Below are 16,848 nucleotides of genomic sequence, written 5' to 3' on the forward strand. Positions count from 1 at the left end.
TTCATTATGTACAATAATATCACAAAAGATAAAGAATTATCTTTTAACTGTACATCTCTTTCTACTAATAACTTTGCATATTTTACCACAATTATAAAATGTGAACCTTTCAATCCATGTTGGAGTTAGCTCATTTGAATCTCCAAAAATTTGTGAGTACCAAATTTTGTTTTCTATTCCTCTTCCAATCGTAAATTCCAGGTGTACATAACTCATGAATACTCTACTACTTTGTTCCTACCTCCTGTACTAATTTTCCCAAGTATGTACTTCCTCATTACGTATTATAATCTGGAGGAACTCTGGGTAGAATAAAAGTGTTCCCTTCTTCTGACTCTTGTAAATCTAAAACATAAAAATGCTAGTGCTACATAGAATTCAAGCCTACCAAACTTATCCCTATAAACGTGTGACTTCTGTCACGATACTGCCCCTTTTCCCTTTAGGAACAGTACCTATATCTTACATGGGTTGATCCTAGGAGTGCCCTTTCTCCTTCTGTCAGGGTAGGTATGCCCCTTTCTTATTCCTATCCTCCTATGGTACAGGTCAATCCCCTTCTTGGTACCCCTGTCCGCACAGTATAGGTCAGCCTTTCATATGTCTGCTTATCCGCCCTTTTTCTCATCCAATAAATGTTGAGTGTGCCCTCCGTATCCTTCTTGAGTAGACCTTCTAGTTCATTGCCCTAGCATACATCTTTATGAATACTATTCTTAAATATTCTCTTGGTAAAGTTACAACTCTACTTTACACCTTAACTCCACTTTCCAATACTTCCTCTAATATTCTAGAGTCCTCTTTCACTCCTCACTCCTACTATATAGACAGATATCATGCCCACACATAGTAGATGCTATGTCAACCTGTATTTACCAACTCCCAGTAGATACTATGCCTTTTCTCAAAGGACTAGCACGACGCGTGCTTTGATTGTTATTGTCCTGTCTTCATATACATGTAAATATATATATGAGAGCAACAAAAAAGTAATGATGCAGAACCGTCACATATCAACAATGTAATATGTGCGTCTGTTCAGATGTACATATATCTTTATTCCCCTACATCTTCTTGGCAGTTCTGACATCACTTCAGGTTTCTAATTTGTAATTCTCCTGTTTGTGTTTAAGTGTATCTTTGTGTGTATGTAGATGTGTGTTTGTGTATCCTGATTCTTCGGCCTACTTATATGAAATAAGTTGAAGGTTATTGGAAACCGCAGAAAATAAAAAGGACTTCAGCGATAGAAGTATATGCATATGGAAAGAGGGAAAGATAGACCGGTACTTGGATGAGAAGTAAGAAAGGGAAAGGTAGAAATGGTTGCTAAGATTGAAGAAGAGAAAGAAGATATCCCCAAAGGTAGGAAACCCTCCCCCCCCCCCTCCCCCCTCCCCCCTCCCCCCCCCCCTCCCTCCCTCCCCAGGATCCCTACTTCGCCGGTACTTGAATGAGAAGCCAGAGGAGGTATGATGTTAAACTTCTCCAACAGAATGGACATTCTCGCCTTCACCTTTGAAGCCCCCCCGAAGAAATATATTAGCAACACCTATGGAACGGCAAATGGTGAAGAATCAGTTAGACCTGTCAAACCCTCCCATTTACATTACATCTCACAAAAGGTATAAAATATTCTATAAAAATAGAAAATTATACACTACAACCAAAGAGTTGTTCAGCTAATCACTTTTAACTTTATTTTATACACACATAAAATATTCTGTTCAGTTTATGTCTTCTAGATATCGCTCTGCTTGAATAGTACCATGATACTATATTTATACTAGTACTGTATTCTATTCGTTTCATTCCATGTTTAGAGGTCACTGTTTACCCATGATTTCTCTTAAATAGGTCTCAATCTTGTAGTCATATCCGGTTTCCTATTTACTAACATTATAGGATAGTTTAAGAATTCAAGAATAGATTACAGAAAACTTGGAGGGAATTTGGTGCAGGAAAACTGAGTTTGAGGAAACACCGAAAACAACTAGAGATCCGACGGTCGTCACTCCGCCCATTAATACAGAACATTAATATCACTGGGGGGGGGGGAATGTGACTCCGCCCAGATCCCATGGATCTGACATTAAGCTCACTCAATCATTTATGGACCAATACTTCTTGTTAAATTTTGTGTGGAAGCCTCCCCACAACAAAACAATTACCACTTTACTAGGAAATACAACATTAGGTAAAGTTATTCTTTTTTCTACTTTGTCATGGACAAGTTTGAATTGCTCGCACAAGTCGTCTGTAAACTTGTTAGTATCCTTAGATTTGGAAGAAGCAACAGTCACAACATTTCCAGAGGTTATACTCTTGGAAATTTCTCGATCTATAATTAGCTCAGAAGGTTCCACCAGACTACTTACATTTATAATGTCAAAGTTGACTATTTTTTCTTTGAAATTTTGTTCTACATTATTTACTCGCGAACTGACATCTTGTGTAGTAACAGCTCTTATACTAACACCTGGAATTTTTGATTGCATAATTGAAATTAATTCCATAGATCGATCTGTGCTCTCTATCAAGATATTAGTTTCCTGTCTTATGGAATTAAATTTAACATTACATACATTTTCACTAAATTTTAATTTTCGACTAAATTCAGATTCTACATTATTAAATTTATCTTCAGTATCAAATTCTAGGTTTTTAGCTAAATTCTAAAATCGCTCATCCTGCTTTTGTTTAAGGTCAATAAATAGTTGATTAATGTGAGTTCACTCTTTAAATCTAACTTCACATTTTCTACCTTATTATTTAAAGAGTCAAATTCAATCTTTAATAAAACTATATTTACTGCTTGACTGGTCATGGTTTCACTTTGAGCATCTAATTTTTCACTTATAGTGAAAGCAAACTTAGCACTTTGGTCATCTAATCTAGCATTTAACTTTTACTGAGTCTAACTTTAGACTTAATCCTTTGATTAAATTTGCCACTTCACTCCAGTCTGGCATGTCCCTATTCGCTATCATGGCCGTGGCTGTTCATGAAGTTTGTTGCTGTTCTTGATCCATAATTTTATTGATCTTAGACTTAGCAATCATCTAAAAGAAAATCACCACTGAGTACAATAACTATAACAACAGTTATCATTCAGCTGTCCCCTCAGCTTTTACCAAATAATTATTGGTTTTCACTCACCCAGCGTAGAGTTCTAGCTGCATTGGTGAGCGAATGTGTAATCAGCGCCAGCAGACAGCACTGGCAGCGGCGACGTCGAATTTTGGTTTCAGCAACGTCGTCAGTGAGCGGACGCGGAGTCAGCACCAGTGAGCAGCAGCTGGTGCAGTCAACGTCAGTGGCTGGTTACTGCATCGGCGCGGTGTACATGTGTGAAGGAAGACTGCTTACTCTCCACACCCAATCTTCTTAGTCGAAAAGTTGAGGTCTTCTCTCCAGTTTTCTCCGCTGTTACTTTCTCACATCTTTTACTTCGTTGCACTCGCAACTTTCTTCCTTGATTTATTGGACTCAATATGATTACTGGAAACAGTTCTCATATTTTGTTAGGCCTGGTTGCTACGGTAATGCCTAATATCTTATTTCCGTTTCTGCCTTTAAATTCTCATTTTCTTTGGGTCCTGTCACTTAGGTTGCCACGTTCTAATGTTTTTCGGCGACAAAACTGGCCATTAAAATTGGTACACCAAGAAGAAATTCAGATGATAAACGGGTATTCATTTGACAAATATATTATACTGGAAGTGACGTGATTACATTTTTGCACAGTTTGGATGCGTAGATTCTGAGAAATCAGTACCCAGAACAACCACCTCTGGCCATAATAACGGCCTTGATACACCTGGGCATTGAGTCAGAGCTTGGATGGCGTGTACAGGTACAGCTGCCCATGCAGCTTCAACACGATACCACAGTTCATCAAGAGTAGTGACTGGCGTATTGCGACGAGCCAGTTGCTCAGCCACCATTGACCAGACGTTTTCAGGTGGTGAGAGATCTGGAGAATGTGCTGGCCAGGGCAGCAGTCGAACATTTTCTGTATCCAGAAAGGCCCGTACTGGCCCCGCAACATGTGGTCGTGCATTAGCCTGCTGAAATGTAGGGTTTCACAGGGATCGAATGAAGGGTAGAGCCACGGGTCGTAACACGTCTGAAATGTAACGTCCACTGTTCAAAGTGCCGTCATTGCGAACAATAGCTGACCGAGACGTGTAACCAGTGGCACCCCATACCGTCACGCCGGGTGATACGCCAGTATGGCCATGACGAATACATGCTCACTGTGATGTTGCCAAACACGGATGCGATCATCATGTTGCTGTAAACAGAACCTGGACTCATCCGAAAAAAATTTCGTGCACCTAGGTTTGTCGTTGAGTACACCATTGCAGTTTCTCCTGTCTGTGATGCAGCGTCAAGGGTAACCGCAGCCATGGTCTCTGAGCTGATAGTCCATGCTGCTGCAAACATCGTCAAACTGTTCATGCAGATGGTCGTTTTCTTGCAAACGTCACCATCTGTTGACTCGTGGATTGAGACGTGGCTGCACAATCTGTTACAGCCATGCGGATGAGATGCCTGTCATCTCGACTACTAGTGATATGAGGCCGTTGGGATACAGCAGGGTGATCCGTATTACCCTCCTGAACCCACTGATTCCATATTCTGCTAACGGTCATTGGATATCGACCAATGTGAGCAGCAATGTCGTGTTGCGATAAACCGCAATCACGATAGGCTACAATCCGACCTTGATCATAGTCGGAAACGTGATGGTACACATTTCTCCTCCTTACTCGAGGCATCACAACAACGTTTCACCAGGCAATGCTGGTCAACTGCTGTTTGTGTATGAGAAATCGGTTGGAAACTTTCTTCACGTCAGCATGTTGTAGGTGTCGCCACCAGTGCCAACCTTGTGAGAATGCTCTGAAAAGCTAATCATTTGCATATCATAGCATCTTCTTTCTGTTGGTTAAATTTTGCGTCTGTAGCACGTCATCTTCATGGTGTAGCAATTTTAATGGCCAGTAGTGTATCTTCTTATTTCTGTAATCTATTGATCACATATATGAACTTTGGTGTCAGTATACTTGTTGATTAACGATGTACTAGAACTGCTATGCAGAACAAAATTCTCTTCTTAGACATATAAATATCTTCATCGTCTCACTCGTATCTCGAGCTTTAGATATAATTAAGTACATTGAGACATAAGAGTTTGTTTAAAAACCATATCAAAATATAAACATGCGTCTTGACTTCTCTGAGTCCAAGACATGAAGTAAGATAAAAGTCTCTATTATCAAACGAGTCCAATACATGAATGTGCATAGAAATCTGTATTCAATTGTTCATTAGTCTTTTTTACAATCACCACAGACACTTAACACATCAAAGAATACTACATAATTATTCCCTGAGTTTTCATCACGTCTTTGTGGCGCTGGTGGCAAACACCTGTCGTCATCAGTGACTCACCCTTCTTACAGTCTTCTAACAAACTTCGGACCTGCACATAGAAACAGGTGGGAATTTACACTGAAATTCTTGAGGCACTACAATATTTTTGAAATTACGTACAAGCCTTAACAATTTATTGCAACATTAAACTTTATTCAGTTGTATTTTTCACTAGACTTGACTTTTTCCAGAAATGGTTTGTTTGTTTTAATTACAGTAGAAAAGTCATGATAACAAAGTTCTCAATTAATTTTAACATTTGAATGATGTTTAACAGTAGGTACTGAAAGTGTGAAGGGGGAAAAAAAAGGAGTTGGGATGGTAGGGGAGAGGGCCAAAGACATGGCATGTTGTTGTTGTTGTTGTTGTTGTTGTTGTGGTCTTCAGTTCAGAGACCGGTTTGATGCAGCTCTCCATGCTACTCTATCCTGTGGATGCCTCTTTATCTCCGAATAACTACTGCAACCTGCATCTTTCTGAATCTGCTTATTGTATTCATCTCTCTCTCTCTCTCTCTCTCTATGATTTTTACCCTCTGTGCTTCCCTCCAGTACTACATTGGTGATTCCTTGATGTGTCAGAAGGTGTCCGACCAACCGATCCCTTCTTCTAGTCAGGTTGTGCCACAAATTAGTCCTCTCCAATACTATTCAGTACCTCCTCATTAGTTACATGATCTACCCATCAAATCTTCAGCATTTTTCTGGAGCATTACATTTCAAACGCTTCTATTCTCTTCTTGTCGAAAGTAGTTAGTGTCCATGTTTCACTTCCATACATGGCTACACTCCATACAAATACTTCCAGAAAAGACTTCCTGACACTTAAATCTATACTCAATGTTAACAAATTTTTCTTCTTTAGTAATGCTTTCCTTGCCAGCCAGTCTACATTTTATATCCTCCCTACTTCGACAGTCATCAGTTATTTTGTTTCCCAAATAGCAAACCTCAGTTACTGCTTTAAGTGTCTCATTTCCTAATATAATTCTCTCAGCACCACCTTATTAAATTCGACCCCATTTCAGTATTCTCGGTTTGCTTTTGTTGATGTTCATCTTATATCCTCCTTTCAACACACAGTCCATTCCATTTGGCTGCTCTTCCAGGTCATTTGCTGTCTCTGACAGAATTACAATGTCGTCTGCTAACCTCAAAATTTTTATTTCTTCTCCCTGGATTTTAATTCCTACTCCAATTTTTTCCCCCTGCTTGCTCAATATACAGATTGAATAACATCGGAGATAGGCTACAACCCTATCTCACTCTCTTCTCAACCACTGCTTCCCTTTTGTGCCCCTCGACTCTTATAACAGCTATCTGGTCTCTGTACATATTCCATATAGCCTTTCGCTCCCTGTATTTGACTCCTGCCACCTTCAGAACTTGAAAGAGAGTATTCCAGTCAACATTGTCAAAAACTTTCTCTAAGTCTACAAATGCTAGAAATTTAGGTTTGCCTTTCCTTAACCTATCTTCTAAGATACGTTGTAGGGTCAGTATTGCCTCGTGTGTTCCAATATTTTTACAGAATCTAAACTGATCTTCCTCAAGGTTGGCTTCTAGCAGTTTTTCCATTTGTCTGTAAAGAATTCATGTTGGTATTTTGCAACCATGATCTATTAAATTTTCACACCTGTCAGCACCAGCTTTCTTTGGGATTGGAATTATTATATTCTACTTGAAGTCTTATGTTATTTCGCCTGTCTCATACATCTTGCTAACCAGATGGAAGAGTTTTGTCATGGTTGGCTGTTCCAAGGCCATCAGTAGTTCTAGTGGAATGTTGTCTACTCCTGGAGCCTTGTTTCGACCTAGGTCTTTCAGTGCTCTGTCAAATTTTTCACGCAGTATCATATCTCCCATTTCAACTTCATCTACGTCCTCTTTCATTTCCATAATATTGCCCTCAAGTACATTGCCCTCTATATACTCCTTCCGACTTTCTGCCTTCCCTTCGTTGCTTAGGACTGGTTTTCCATCTGAGCTCATGATGTTCATTCAGGTGGTTCTCTTTTCTCCAAAGGTCTCTTCAATTTTCCTGTAGGCAGTATCTATCTTACCCCTAGTGATAAATGCTTCTAAATCCTTACATTTGTCCTCTGGCCATCCTTGCTTAGCCGTTTTGCACTTCCTGTCGATCTCATTTTTGAGATGTTTGCATTCGTTTTCGCTTGCTTCATTTAGTGCGCTTTTATATTTTCTCCTTTCATCAATTAAATTCAGTATCTCTTCTGTTACCCAAGGATTTCTACTAGCACTTGTCTTTTTACCTACTTGCTCCTCTGCTACATTCACTATTTCATTTCTCAAAGCTACCCATACTTCTTCTATCATATCTCTTTCCCCTGTTCTTGTCAGTCGTTCCCTAATGCCCCCTCTGAAACTCTCTATAGCCTCTGGTTCTCTCAGTTTATCCAGGTCCCATCACCTTAAATGCCCAACTTTTTGCAGTTTCTTCAGTTTTAATCTACAGTTCATAACTAATAGATTGTGGTCAGAGTCTACATATGCCCCTGGAAATGTATTACAACTTTAAACCTGGTTCCTAAATCTTTGTCTTACCATTATATAATCTGTCTGAAACTTTCCAGTGTCTCCAGACCTCTTCCACGTATACAACCTTCTTTCATGACTCTTAAACCAAGTATTAGATGTGATTAAATTATGCTCTGTGCAAAATTCTACCAGGCGGCTTCCTCTTTCATTCCTTATGCCCAATCCATATTCACCTACTACTTTTCCTGCTCTTCGTTTTCCTACTATCGAATTCCAGTCTTGCTTGACTTTTAGATGTTTGTCTCCCTTAACTATATGAATAATTTCCTTTATTGCATCATACATTTCTTCAATCTCTTCATCATCTGTGGAGCTAGTTGGCTATAAACTTGTACTACTGTAGTTGGCATGGGCTTCGTGCCTACCTAGGCTACAATAATGTGTTCACTATGCTGTTCGTAGTAGCTTATCTGGGTCCCTATTTTTTAGTCATTATTAAACTTACTCTTGCATTACCCCTATTTGATTTTGTGTGTATAACCCTGTATTCACCTGACCAGATGTCTTGTTCCTCCTGCCACTGAACTTCACTATTTCCCACTATATCTAGCTTTAACCTATCCGTTTCCACTTTTTAAATTTTTTAACCTACCTGCCCGATTAAAGGATCTAACATTCGACGCTTCGATCCATAGAACACCAGTTTTGTTTCTGCTGATAACGACGTCCTCGTGACTGGGCCCCGCCCGGAGATTCGTATGGGGGACTATTTTACCTCTGGACTATTTTAAACAAGAGTAAGCCATCATCATTTAACCATGCAGTAAAGCTGCATGTCCTCAGGAAAAGTTGTGGCTGTAGTTTCCCCTTTCTTTCAGCCGTTTCACAGTACCAGCACAGCAAGTCTGTTTTGATTGATGTTACAAGGCCAGATCAGTCAATCATCCAGACTGTTGCCCCTGAAATTACTGAAAGGCTGCTGCTGCCGCCCCTCTTCAGAAACCACACATTTGTTTGACCTCTCAACAGACAAGCCTCTTTTGTTGCACCCATGGTACGGCTATCTGTATCGCTGAGGCACGCAAGCCTCCCCACCAATGGCAAGTGCCATGGTTCAGGGGAAAGGGGGGGGGGGGGCATGATGTCGCATACACAACCATTTTAGAAATATTGTAGCATGAAATATCAGACGATTGAAGGAGCTTCAAAATTGCTTTCCACTTCTCTTCAATGTTTTCTGGTACTTTTCTAGAACTCGAACTGCAACATACCCTTTGCTTTTCAATTATCTGGGCCAAAAATGTGTGTTCGTCAAATAGGTCGTCAGAACTTGTGGAATCTTTTATAATTTAATTAACAACTTGTGTGACCCATCCAAGTGCTAGCTAAATCCGACAGCGCTTAACTTCGGTGATTTGATGGGAACCGCTACTACCACTGTGGGCAGGCTGTTGACTTATATTCTTTTTATAAGTTAACATTAAACACACATTCTTTTGGCCATTACTAAATGATGAGACCAAAAATGAATAGAATAAGATTATCAATAATTTATAGATGATTTACTTCACACACAAAAACAACATATGTACATTGCCCGTGTTGTGTTGGCAAATGCCTAAGGGGAAAGTTTTGGTGGAACAGGTAGCCATGCCTCCACATTGATGTAAGAGCTTTCTACAAGGTCGGATAAAAGAGACACAGCCTTAAGACAATGTTTAGAAGTGCGATGGTGTTTTAAAAGTGTTTTGTCAATCACATAAATCTACAATTTTAAAAAATCTGTGCCCCTCATAAACCCTGGAGATTTTGCAACCCTGGCCGTAACCTCGGAGAGCACTAAAAACCCAGGACTGTGCAAGCTGATCCCAGACTTTGATAAACCTAAGCATATTAGTTAAGTTATTTGACTGGTATGCTGAACGTTGTGGGTCTGTTTCCTGTCAAGTGCCATTTTTGTTACATCTTTATCAAAATGACTGTGATTATTATTAACATTTTATTAATTGGTTTAAATGTTATCTTATTTCTGATCCTTTGTCACTCCATTTTAGTCATCATATTTACTTTTTTATGACAGCTACCAACTAACAAAATGTACGTCTTGCAACGGAAAATAAATATTTGCATTATTGTACAGCCAATACAAATAGATTATTTTGTTTTCTGTTCATTGACTATTAGATCAGTATTTTTCAAATTTTAAATTTTACAATGGCTAGATCAAAGTAATTAGAACCACATGTACCTAGGTTCCAAATGAAAAATTGATAAAAATAAGTAATAAACAATATTGAATTAAGAAAATTGGTAAGATGGTTAAAATGATCCAGTAAAAAGTTAGAAATGAAAAATTTGAACTAAACTAATTATCTGAATAAAAATAATGATCAGTCATTTTGATAAAGATTAAAAAAATACAAAAAACACTTGGATTTGAACCAAACATCCGCATCCCAGCTTAATATCTTAACCTTTGGGCTACATTGCTATTTCGAACAAATTATGTTGTGTTTATGGTTCTGGTGAATACCGAGGATTTCTTTTTTGGAAATTACATGCAACACGGGCCCACTGGGGTGAATGGTGGCAGAGTGTGGTACCTGGGAGCCCAATCTACACAACCCCCATAGGTATTTTCAAAATGTTGATCCCACCCCCATGACCTCTCGTTGTCAGCTGTTGGCCATGGAGCTTCATCTTTTCTCACTTTGATCGTACATATGGACACACATTTGTCATAGCTTGAGATTATCAGTGTCATGATTTTACATCTATTATAGTCTCTGGTTATTTATTGTCTTTAAGTTTTCAAGTAGTCCACTGTTAGAGCATCAAAATCTATACATTTGATATTCCTGCAAGTTGTGTGATCCGATTTATGTATTGTGTCATACAGAAAGAAATGGTGTTGACACCTGCGCGGTATCTCTTACGTTGTCAGTCTTGTTTATTATGATTACATCCATGAGACTGTAAAGAAGTTCCATGTAGAAAAAGGATTCTACTGGTAGAAGAGCCATGTTGTTGCAAGTAAATAATTTTCACAGGGTTATTCTACAAAATGTTTTTTTAAAAAGTTCTTATATCATGTATCCCATGACAATGATGTATTCATAGGGGGGGGGGGGCTGAATAGTTGTAATGTCAGCTGGAATGGTGTTGTGCTGATGTTTAATTACTTATAAAGTACTCCAATTAAGGACTTGAAGCTCCCTAGTCATCTCAGTGAACATGAATTCCTATTGTCATGTGCTACGAGGGTTCATAATTTTGAGCTTAAGGTGATTTACACGTAGTGTTGCTGGAGGAGGGAAAAAATCAGTGCGGTGTGGTCAGTATGGAATTTGTAAATTGGGGGAAATGGCTGAAAATGAGTTCCATTATGAAGGCAAGTTTTCTCTTTTGCAAAATTCTGTGTGAAAACTTTGTAGTTAAACTAGAGAACTGCATTCGCCAGGCAAACACAAGTGTTTTTAAAGAGTACTCCATGAGATCTTATGGTAGCAACAGGGTCAACTCCCTGTTTACAACTCTGTAGCTGATGAATTATATTGAAAGATCAGCTATTAGTTTGTGAGAATTTTTTCCTTTGTTACAAAGATTTGTGATCTTTTCATTATACAGTGTATGCCACATGTTTGCCCATCAGATGCACCCAATAAGCTGTATACTAAGTGAATGTATTTTTCCTTGCCCTACTGAAGGTGTTGGCAGAAGTATGAAGCTTCTCTTTCTGGACTGTAAACATAGCTTGATGTTAGTGACAGCATAGACTAGAATTTAGAAAAAAGGCTTTTTATCTGAGTAACTTTATATCTAAAGCTGTATGACAAGCATTTGAGTACCGTGCTGTTATCACATTGTCACATTAGTTTTTGTTTCAGCTTTGTTACTTTATTTAATATTTTGTTTATTACTACAGTGATAAGATAAAAAATGTACATTTTTGTCCATAATAACCGAAGCTGTTTCATAAATTTTTAGGTCAAAATTAACATTTCATAAATTTTTAGGTCAAAATTAACAATGCTCGTGAAGCGGAGATGCAGTTATCGGAAAGGAGAATCAGAAGCATGCAAGAGTTTGGCACTTCCTTGTACTCAACACTGCCTGCGACATATCATGTATAATGTTGATCAGTTGTTGTATGAGCATTGTACAGCCAAATTCTCAGACAATACACAGTGTTGTGTTCCTGTTTTTGACATATGCCATGAATTACCATTGTGTCCAGAACATGCAAGGAAACGGGTAAGCGCTTCAATGTGTTTCTCAAATCAGTGATTCACAAATGTATGCTAGCTCTCTCTCTCTCTCTCTCTCTCTCTCTCTCTCTCTCTCTCTCGCACACACACACACACACACACACACACACACACACACTCTTCGTCTCACCAATCTTATTCTTATTTCATTTTTTATTTATTTTTACAGTCCTTGTCCCTACCATCACTCATTCACCTTCAGTATTTTTCTCTTACATCTAAGACATTTATATCCTATTTATTTATTTAGAGTTAAGCTCTCATCTATTATTTTCTGGCATCTGCATCATAGTATGAGTAGTGTTTAATTTGAATCTAGAATCTTGTGTGTGTGTGTGTGTGTGTGTGTGTGTGTGTTTTGTTGTTGTTGTTGTTGTTGTTGTTGTCTTCATGACAGTTTGTCCCATCTGTAGATGACCAGAGGCAAATGGAAGAATGGTTCTCGAAGACTGTGTCTCATTGTCTAAGTCTCATCTCTAATAACCTCAATGTCAGATGGACAAATAATTGTCATCTTTGATATGACATAACAAGAAGTATTATCCTCTTTTTAGTTTTGATGTGATCCCTCAGTTTTAGAGGTCACTAGAATTGTATATGAAATTTGCTTCTGAAATAGGCTCATAGAATAGGTATGAACAATAAAGTTGGTTGTGAAGCCCACTTTCTGTTTGTGTGGTGATTTATCATTCTGTACTGTGTAATATACCAAGACAAGAAGTGAACGGATGGTAACTGTTGAAATGCTGGGACTGTGTTTTTTGTCGTAATGCTGGGACTGTGTTTTTCGTCATTTTTTAACATGCGCTGTAGTGGGAACTGATTCAAATTTTTCAGCAATGTATCTGAATTATACATCATGGAGTGGTCCATGATAGCAGACCATCAGATATTTTGAAGATGTGCTTAGTATTAGTAAGTTGTCATTGATTATTTCTTTGCCTACAGGATAATTATGATCGGATGTGTGCAGAGACAAGACCAAAAAAGATCCGAAAAAAGGCAAAACCATCAGCCATGACTAGACCCAGTAAAAGAGGAAAGAAAAAGAGAAGACTGCACAGGCTGACAGACTCAACATCTGCAGAGGAGATATCACCTCAAGCCACTGTTGTGTCAGACACGCCAGGTGAGGTCATAGTAATTAATAATTTATATTAGTAAATGCCTGGGAGAAGCAGTACAGTAAGCCACTTCATCTTGGCCTTTTGTAACATACCAAAACTGACTATAGAGTCTATTTCGAAGCAGACAGGTATGGATGAAACGGGAGATGTGTATACCATTCCTTTTATGACTGACAGAATTGAAGACATGCATAATAACTTTTGTCAACCTTCTTGTCATGTCAGCTTCATTACAAATCTTCGGTCTGTACAATTCAGCATTCCTTACATGAATTTCATCATCTCGGCTTTATATTTAAGAGATAAATGGTCATTATGTACTCCATTATGTAATGGATGTATATACTGCACCATAACCATTAGTGTCAGTCTGCATACATTATTAAGTAAGAGCGTTTATTTATTTATTTACTTTTAAGTCATCACTCTACAACTGATTTGTTAGTTTCATGTTCCATGGATCATTAACACGATAAATCATAATAATGTAGAATGAGTCATTTTACATATACATCACAACTTAATTCTTAAGTATGGTTTCGTGCTAAATATGTATAAAATTTGTTACTTTTTTTTTTTTTTAAAGTTTGATCTGAATAGTAATTCCCACCCACCAACTTTTACACATTACGGTAAGAGAAATTCTTCTACAGATTAGAACAACTTGGGAAAGACAAACTTTTTTAGTTGGTTTCAAATTGTACTTAGCTGTCTGTCAGACATTTTATATCCCTAGGTGGTGTTGTTGTTGATGTGGTCTTTAGTCCAGAGACTGGTTTGATGCAGCTCTCCATGCTACTCTATCCTGTGCAAGCTTCTTCATCTCCTAGTGCCTACTGCAACCTACACCTTTCTGAATCTGCTTAGTGTATTCATCTCTTGGTCTCTCTCTGCAATTTTTACCCTCCACACTGCCCTCCAATGCTAAATTGATGATCCCTTAATGCCTCATAACATGTCCTACCAACCAATCCATTCTTCTAGTCAAGTTGTGCCACAAATTTCTCTTCTCCTCAATTCTATTCAATGTGTCCTCATTAGTTATGTGATACACCCATCTAATCTAAAGCATTCTTCTGTAGCACCGCGTTTCAAAAGCTTCTATTCTCTTCTTATCCAAACTATTTATTGTCCATGTTTCACTTCCATACATGGCTACACTCCCTTGGTAAGTTATCATACATTTTTGTTGCAGTATTGTGTACCCCTTTTTGTGGTAAGGACAACCTTAATGTGGAGTAATGAATGTCTTTTTCCTTATGGTATTGTAATTGTGTACTTAATTTTTCCTTTTGAACTGCAGTGGATTATTTGCAACAAAATTCATGAGGGAATAAATATACTATGAAGCAGTAGTCAGATTGCCCTTCTATTGAAACAGATGTCTACAAGATGGTGGTGGGCATGCACTACATATTATTCTTACACCACATTTTGGAACAATGAAGACTTTCTTTCTTAAGACCATTATTCCATATGGCATTAATAAATCAAAATACGCAAAATATGGCAACTTATTGAACTTCCCCAGATTTGTATTGATTCTAAGTGCAAATGTGGCTGGACTACGTTGTTTTATGAGTTCCAAAATGTGCTTTTCCCGGTTTAAATTCTCATCAGTATGAACACCTAAGAATTTTGAAGTTTACACCCTATTTATCATTTCCTCATTGTGTTTTACCCTTATCATTGGTGTAGTGCCCCCAGATGTGCGTAACTGAATGTGTTGTGCATTTTCCAAATTGGGGATGAAACCATCCACAGAAAACTAGTCAGTGATGCTTTTAAGAACATTGTTTACTATTTATTCTGTTTCTGTATGTATTATTTGATTGATTACAATAGTAGAGTTACCTGCTAAAACAACTAATTCCACTTGTTGTCTTTTACATGGGAGATCATTTACATATATGAGGAACAATAGTGGACCTATGATTGAGCCTTGGGGAAGCCCATATGTGATTCTCTCCTGTCAGAAAAATGTTCTCAGATTACATTGGTCGAATTATTAAGTAGGACTTTGTGCGTTATTTTGGTTAGGTATGGCATTATCCACTGGTTGGCTGTACAGTCAACCATAGAACTTTAATTTATCTCTGAGTATCTAGTGCTTCACATAGTCAAATGCCGTAGAGAGGTCCAAAAAATATTAGTCATCATTATTTTGTTATTTAATGCTTGTAAAATTTGGTGAGTGAACATGTAAATGACATTTTCTGTAGAACAACTCTTCTGAAATCCAAACTGTGATCTTCTGAGCACATTATTGTTGCTCAGGTGAGATATTATTGTAGAATACATAACCTTCTCAAAAATTTTGGAAAATGATTTCAAAATGAAACAGGTCAGTAGTTATTCCTGTCTCTCCTGTTACCTTTGTTATTTAGGGGTTTGACAATGGGATATTTCAGTCTCTGTGGAGAAGTGCCTTGTGTTAGTGAGGCATTACATATTTCAGAGAAGACAGAGATTATTATATAGGAACAAATCTATTGTATTCTGTTGGAAACACCATAAAAACCAAATGAGTTTTTATTTTTGAGAGAATGTATAATTTTCGTAATTTCGAAACAACAATTTGGTGATACATTCATTTTACAGAATCATACGAGAGTTACTTTTTTGACATACTATTCTGATATTTATCTTGAACTGTCCCTCCCTGTACTTTCTACTATAGTTAAGAAATTGTTATTAAATATATTTGCTACCGGTAACTCATTATTAATAGCCCTTCCATTCGGTTCAATAGTGATGTCATGTTGTTCTGTGGCTGGTTGTCCTGTCTCTCATTTCACTACAATATATATAGCCTTACTTCTGTTGTTGGAATTACTGATTTCTTTCTTAATGTGCATGTTCCTTAACTTTTTAAAATAACTATTCTTAGTACTTTTGAGTAGTTTTTGTGGTGTACAACTGCTGCAGGATCTCTACTTCTTCTTGCCAACAAATACATTCCCTCTTCCTTCACAAAATACTTTAGTCCCACTAGTGATCAATGTTTTCTCAAGGCTGTTTAATGTCCTTACTGATTAGCTTTTGTGGAAAGTTATTTTGAAATAGTGATACCAATTTATCATGGAATAGATTAAATTTTATGCAAGCATTTGGTCCATTCCAAATTTCATCCCAGACCATCTCTTGTAAACTGTTCTTAAAAACATTTGTCTTGGAATCATGAATTATTCTGATTTCCTCTTAGGAGTATCACACTGTAAGGTACTATGTTATTTATCCTAACCAATTGTGCATCATGATCAGAGAGAGCATTTTTTACTAGATAATAAGATTTTCTTGCTTTAAACTTCAGAGAAAACGTTATCAATCGGGGTCCTACTGTGTTGGAAAGTTAATTACTAAGATCAAATTGTTGGACCCAAATAAGGTTTCCAGATCATTTTTCCTTTCAGAATCCTTTAGAAAACGCACATTGTAGTCACCACAGACTGTTGACTGCTTGCTGCTATGTGACAGATAGCATAGTAAGCAATCCAGATTCCTCATAAACAT

General features: G+C 37.7%; 1 protein-coding gene across 3 annotated transcripts in view; it reads left to right on the forward strand.

Annotated features, from left to right (window-relative positions):
• Nucleotides 1-16,848, forward strand: part of LOC126480796 (INO80 complex subunit D-like) — a 156,207-nt gene that overhangs the window by 81,925 nt on the left and 57,434 nt on the right. For all 3 annotated transcript variants that reach the window (XM_050104112.1, XM_050104110.1, XM_050104111.1), the window contains 2 exons: nucleotides 11,957-12,194; nucleotides 13,157-13,337. In XM_050104112.1, coding sequence (XP_049960069.1) covers nucleotides 11,957-12,194; nucleotides 13,157-13,337 — 419 coding nt within the window. The remainder of the gene's footprint in view (nucleotides 1-11,956; nucleotides 12,195-13,156; nucleotides 13,338-16,848) is intronic.

This window comes from Schistocerca serialis, chromosome 5 (genome assembly GCF_023864345.2).
Source record: "Schistocerca serialis cubense isolate TAMUIC-IGC-003099 chromosome 5, iqSchSeri2.2, whole genome shotgun sequence".
NCBI lineage: Eukaryota > Metazoa > Arthropoda > Insecta > Orthoptera > Acrididae > Schistocerca > Schistocerca serialis.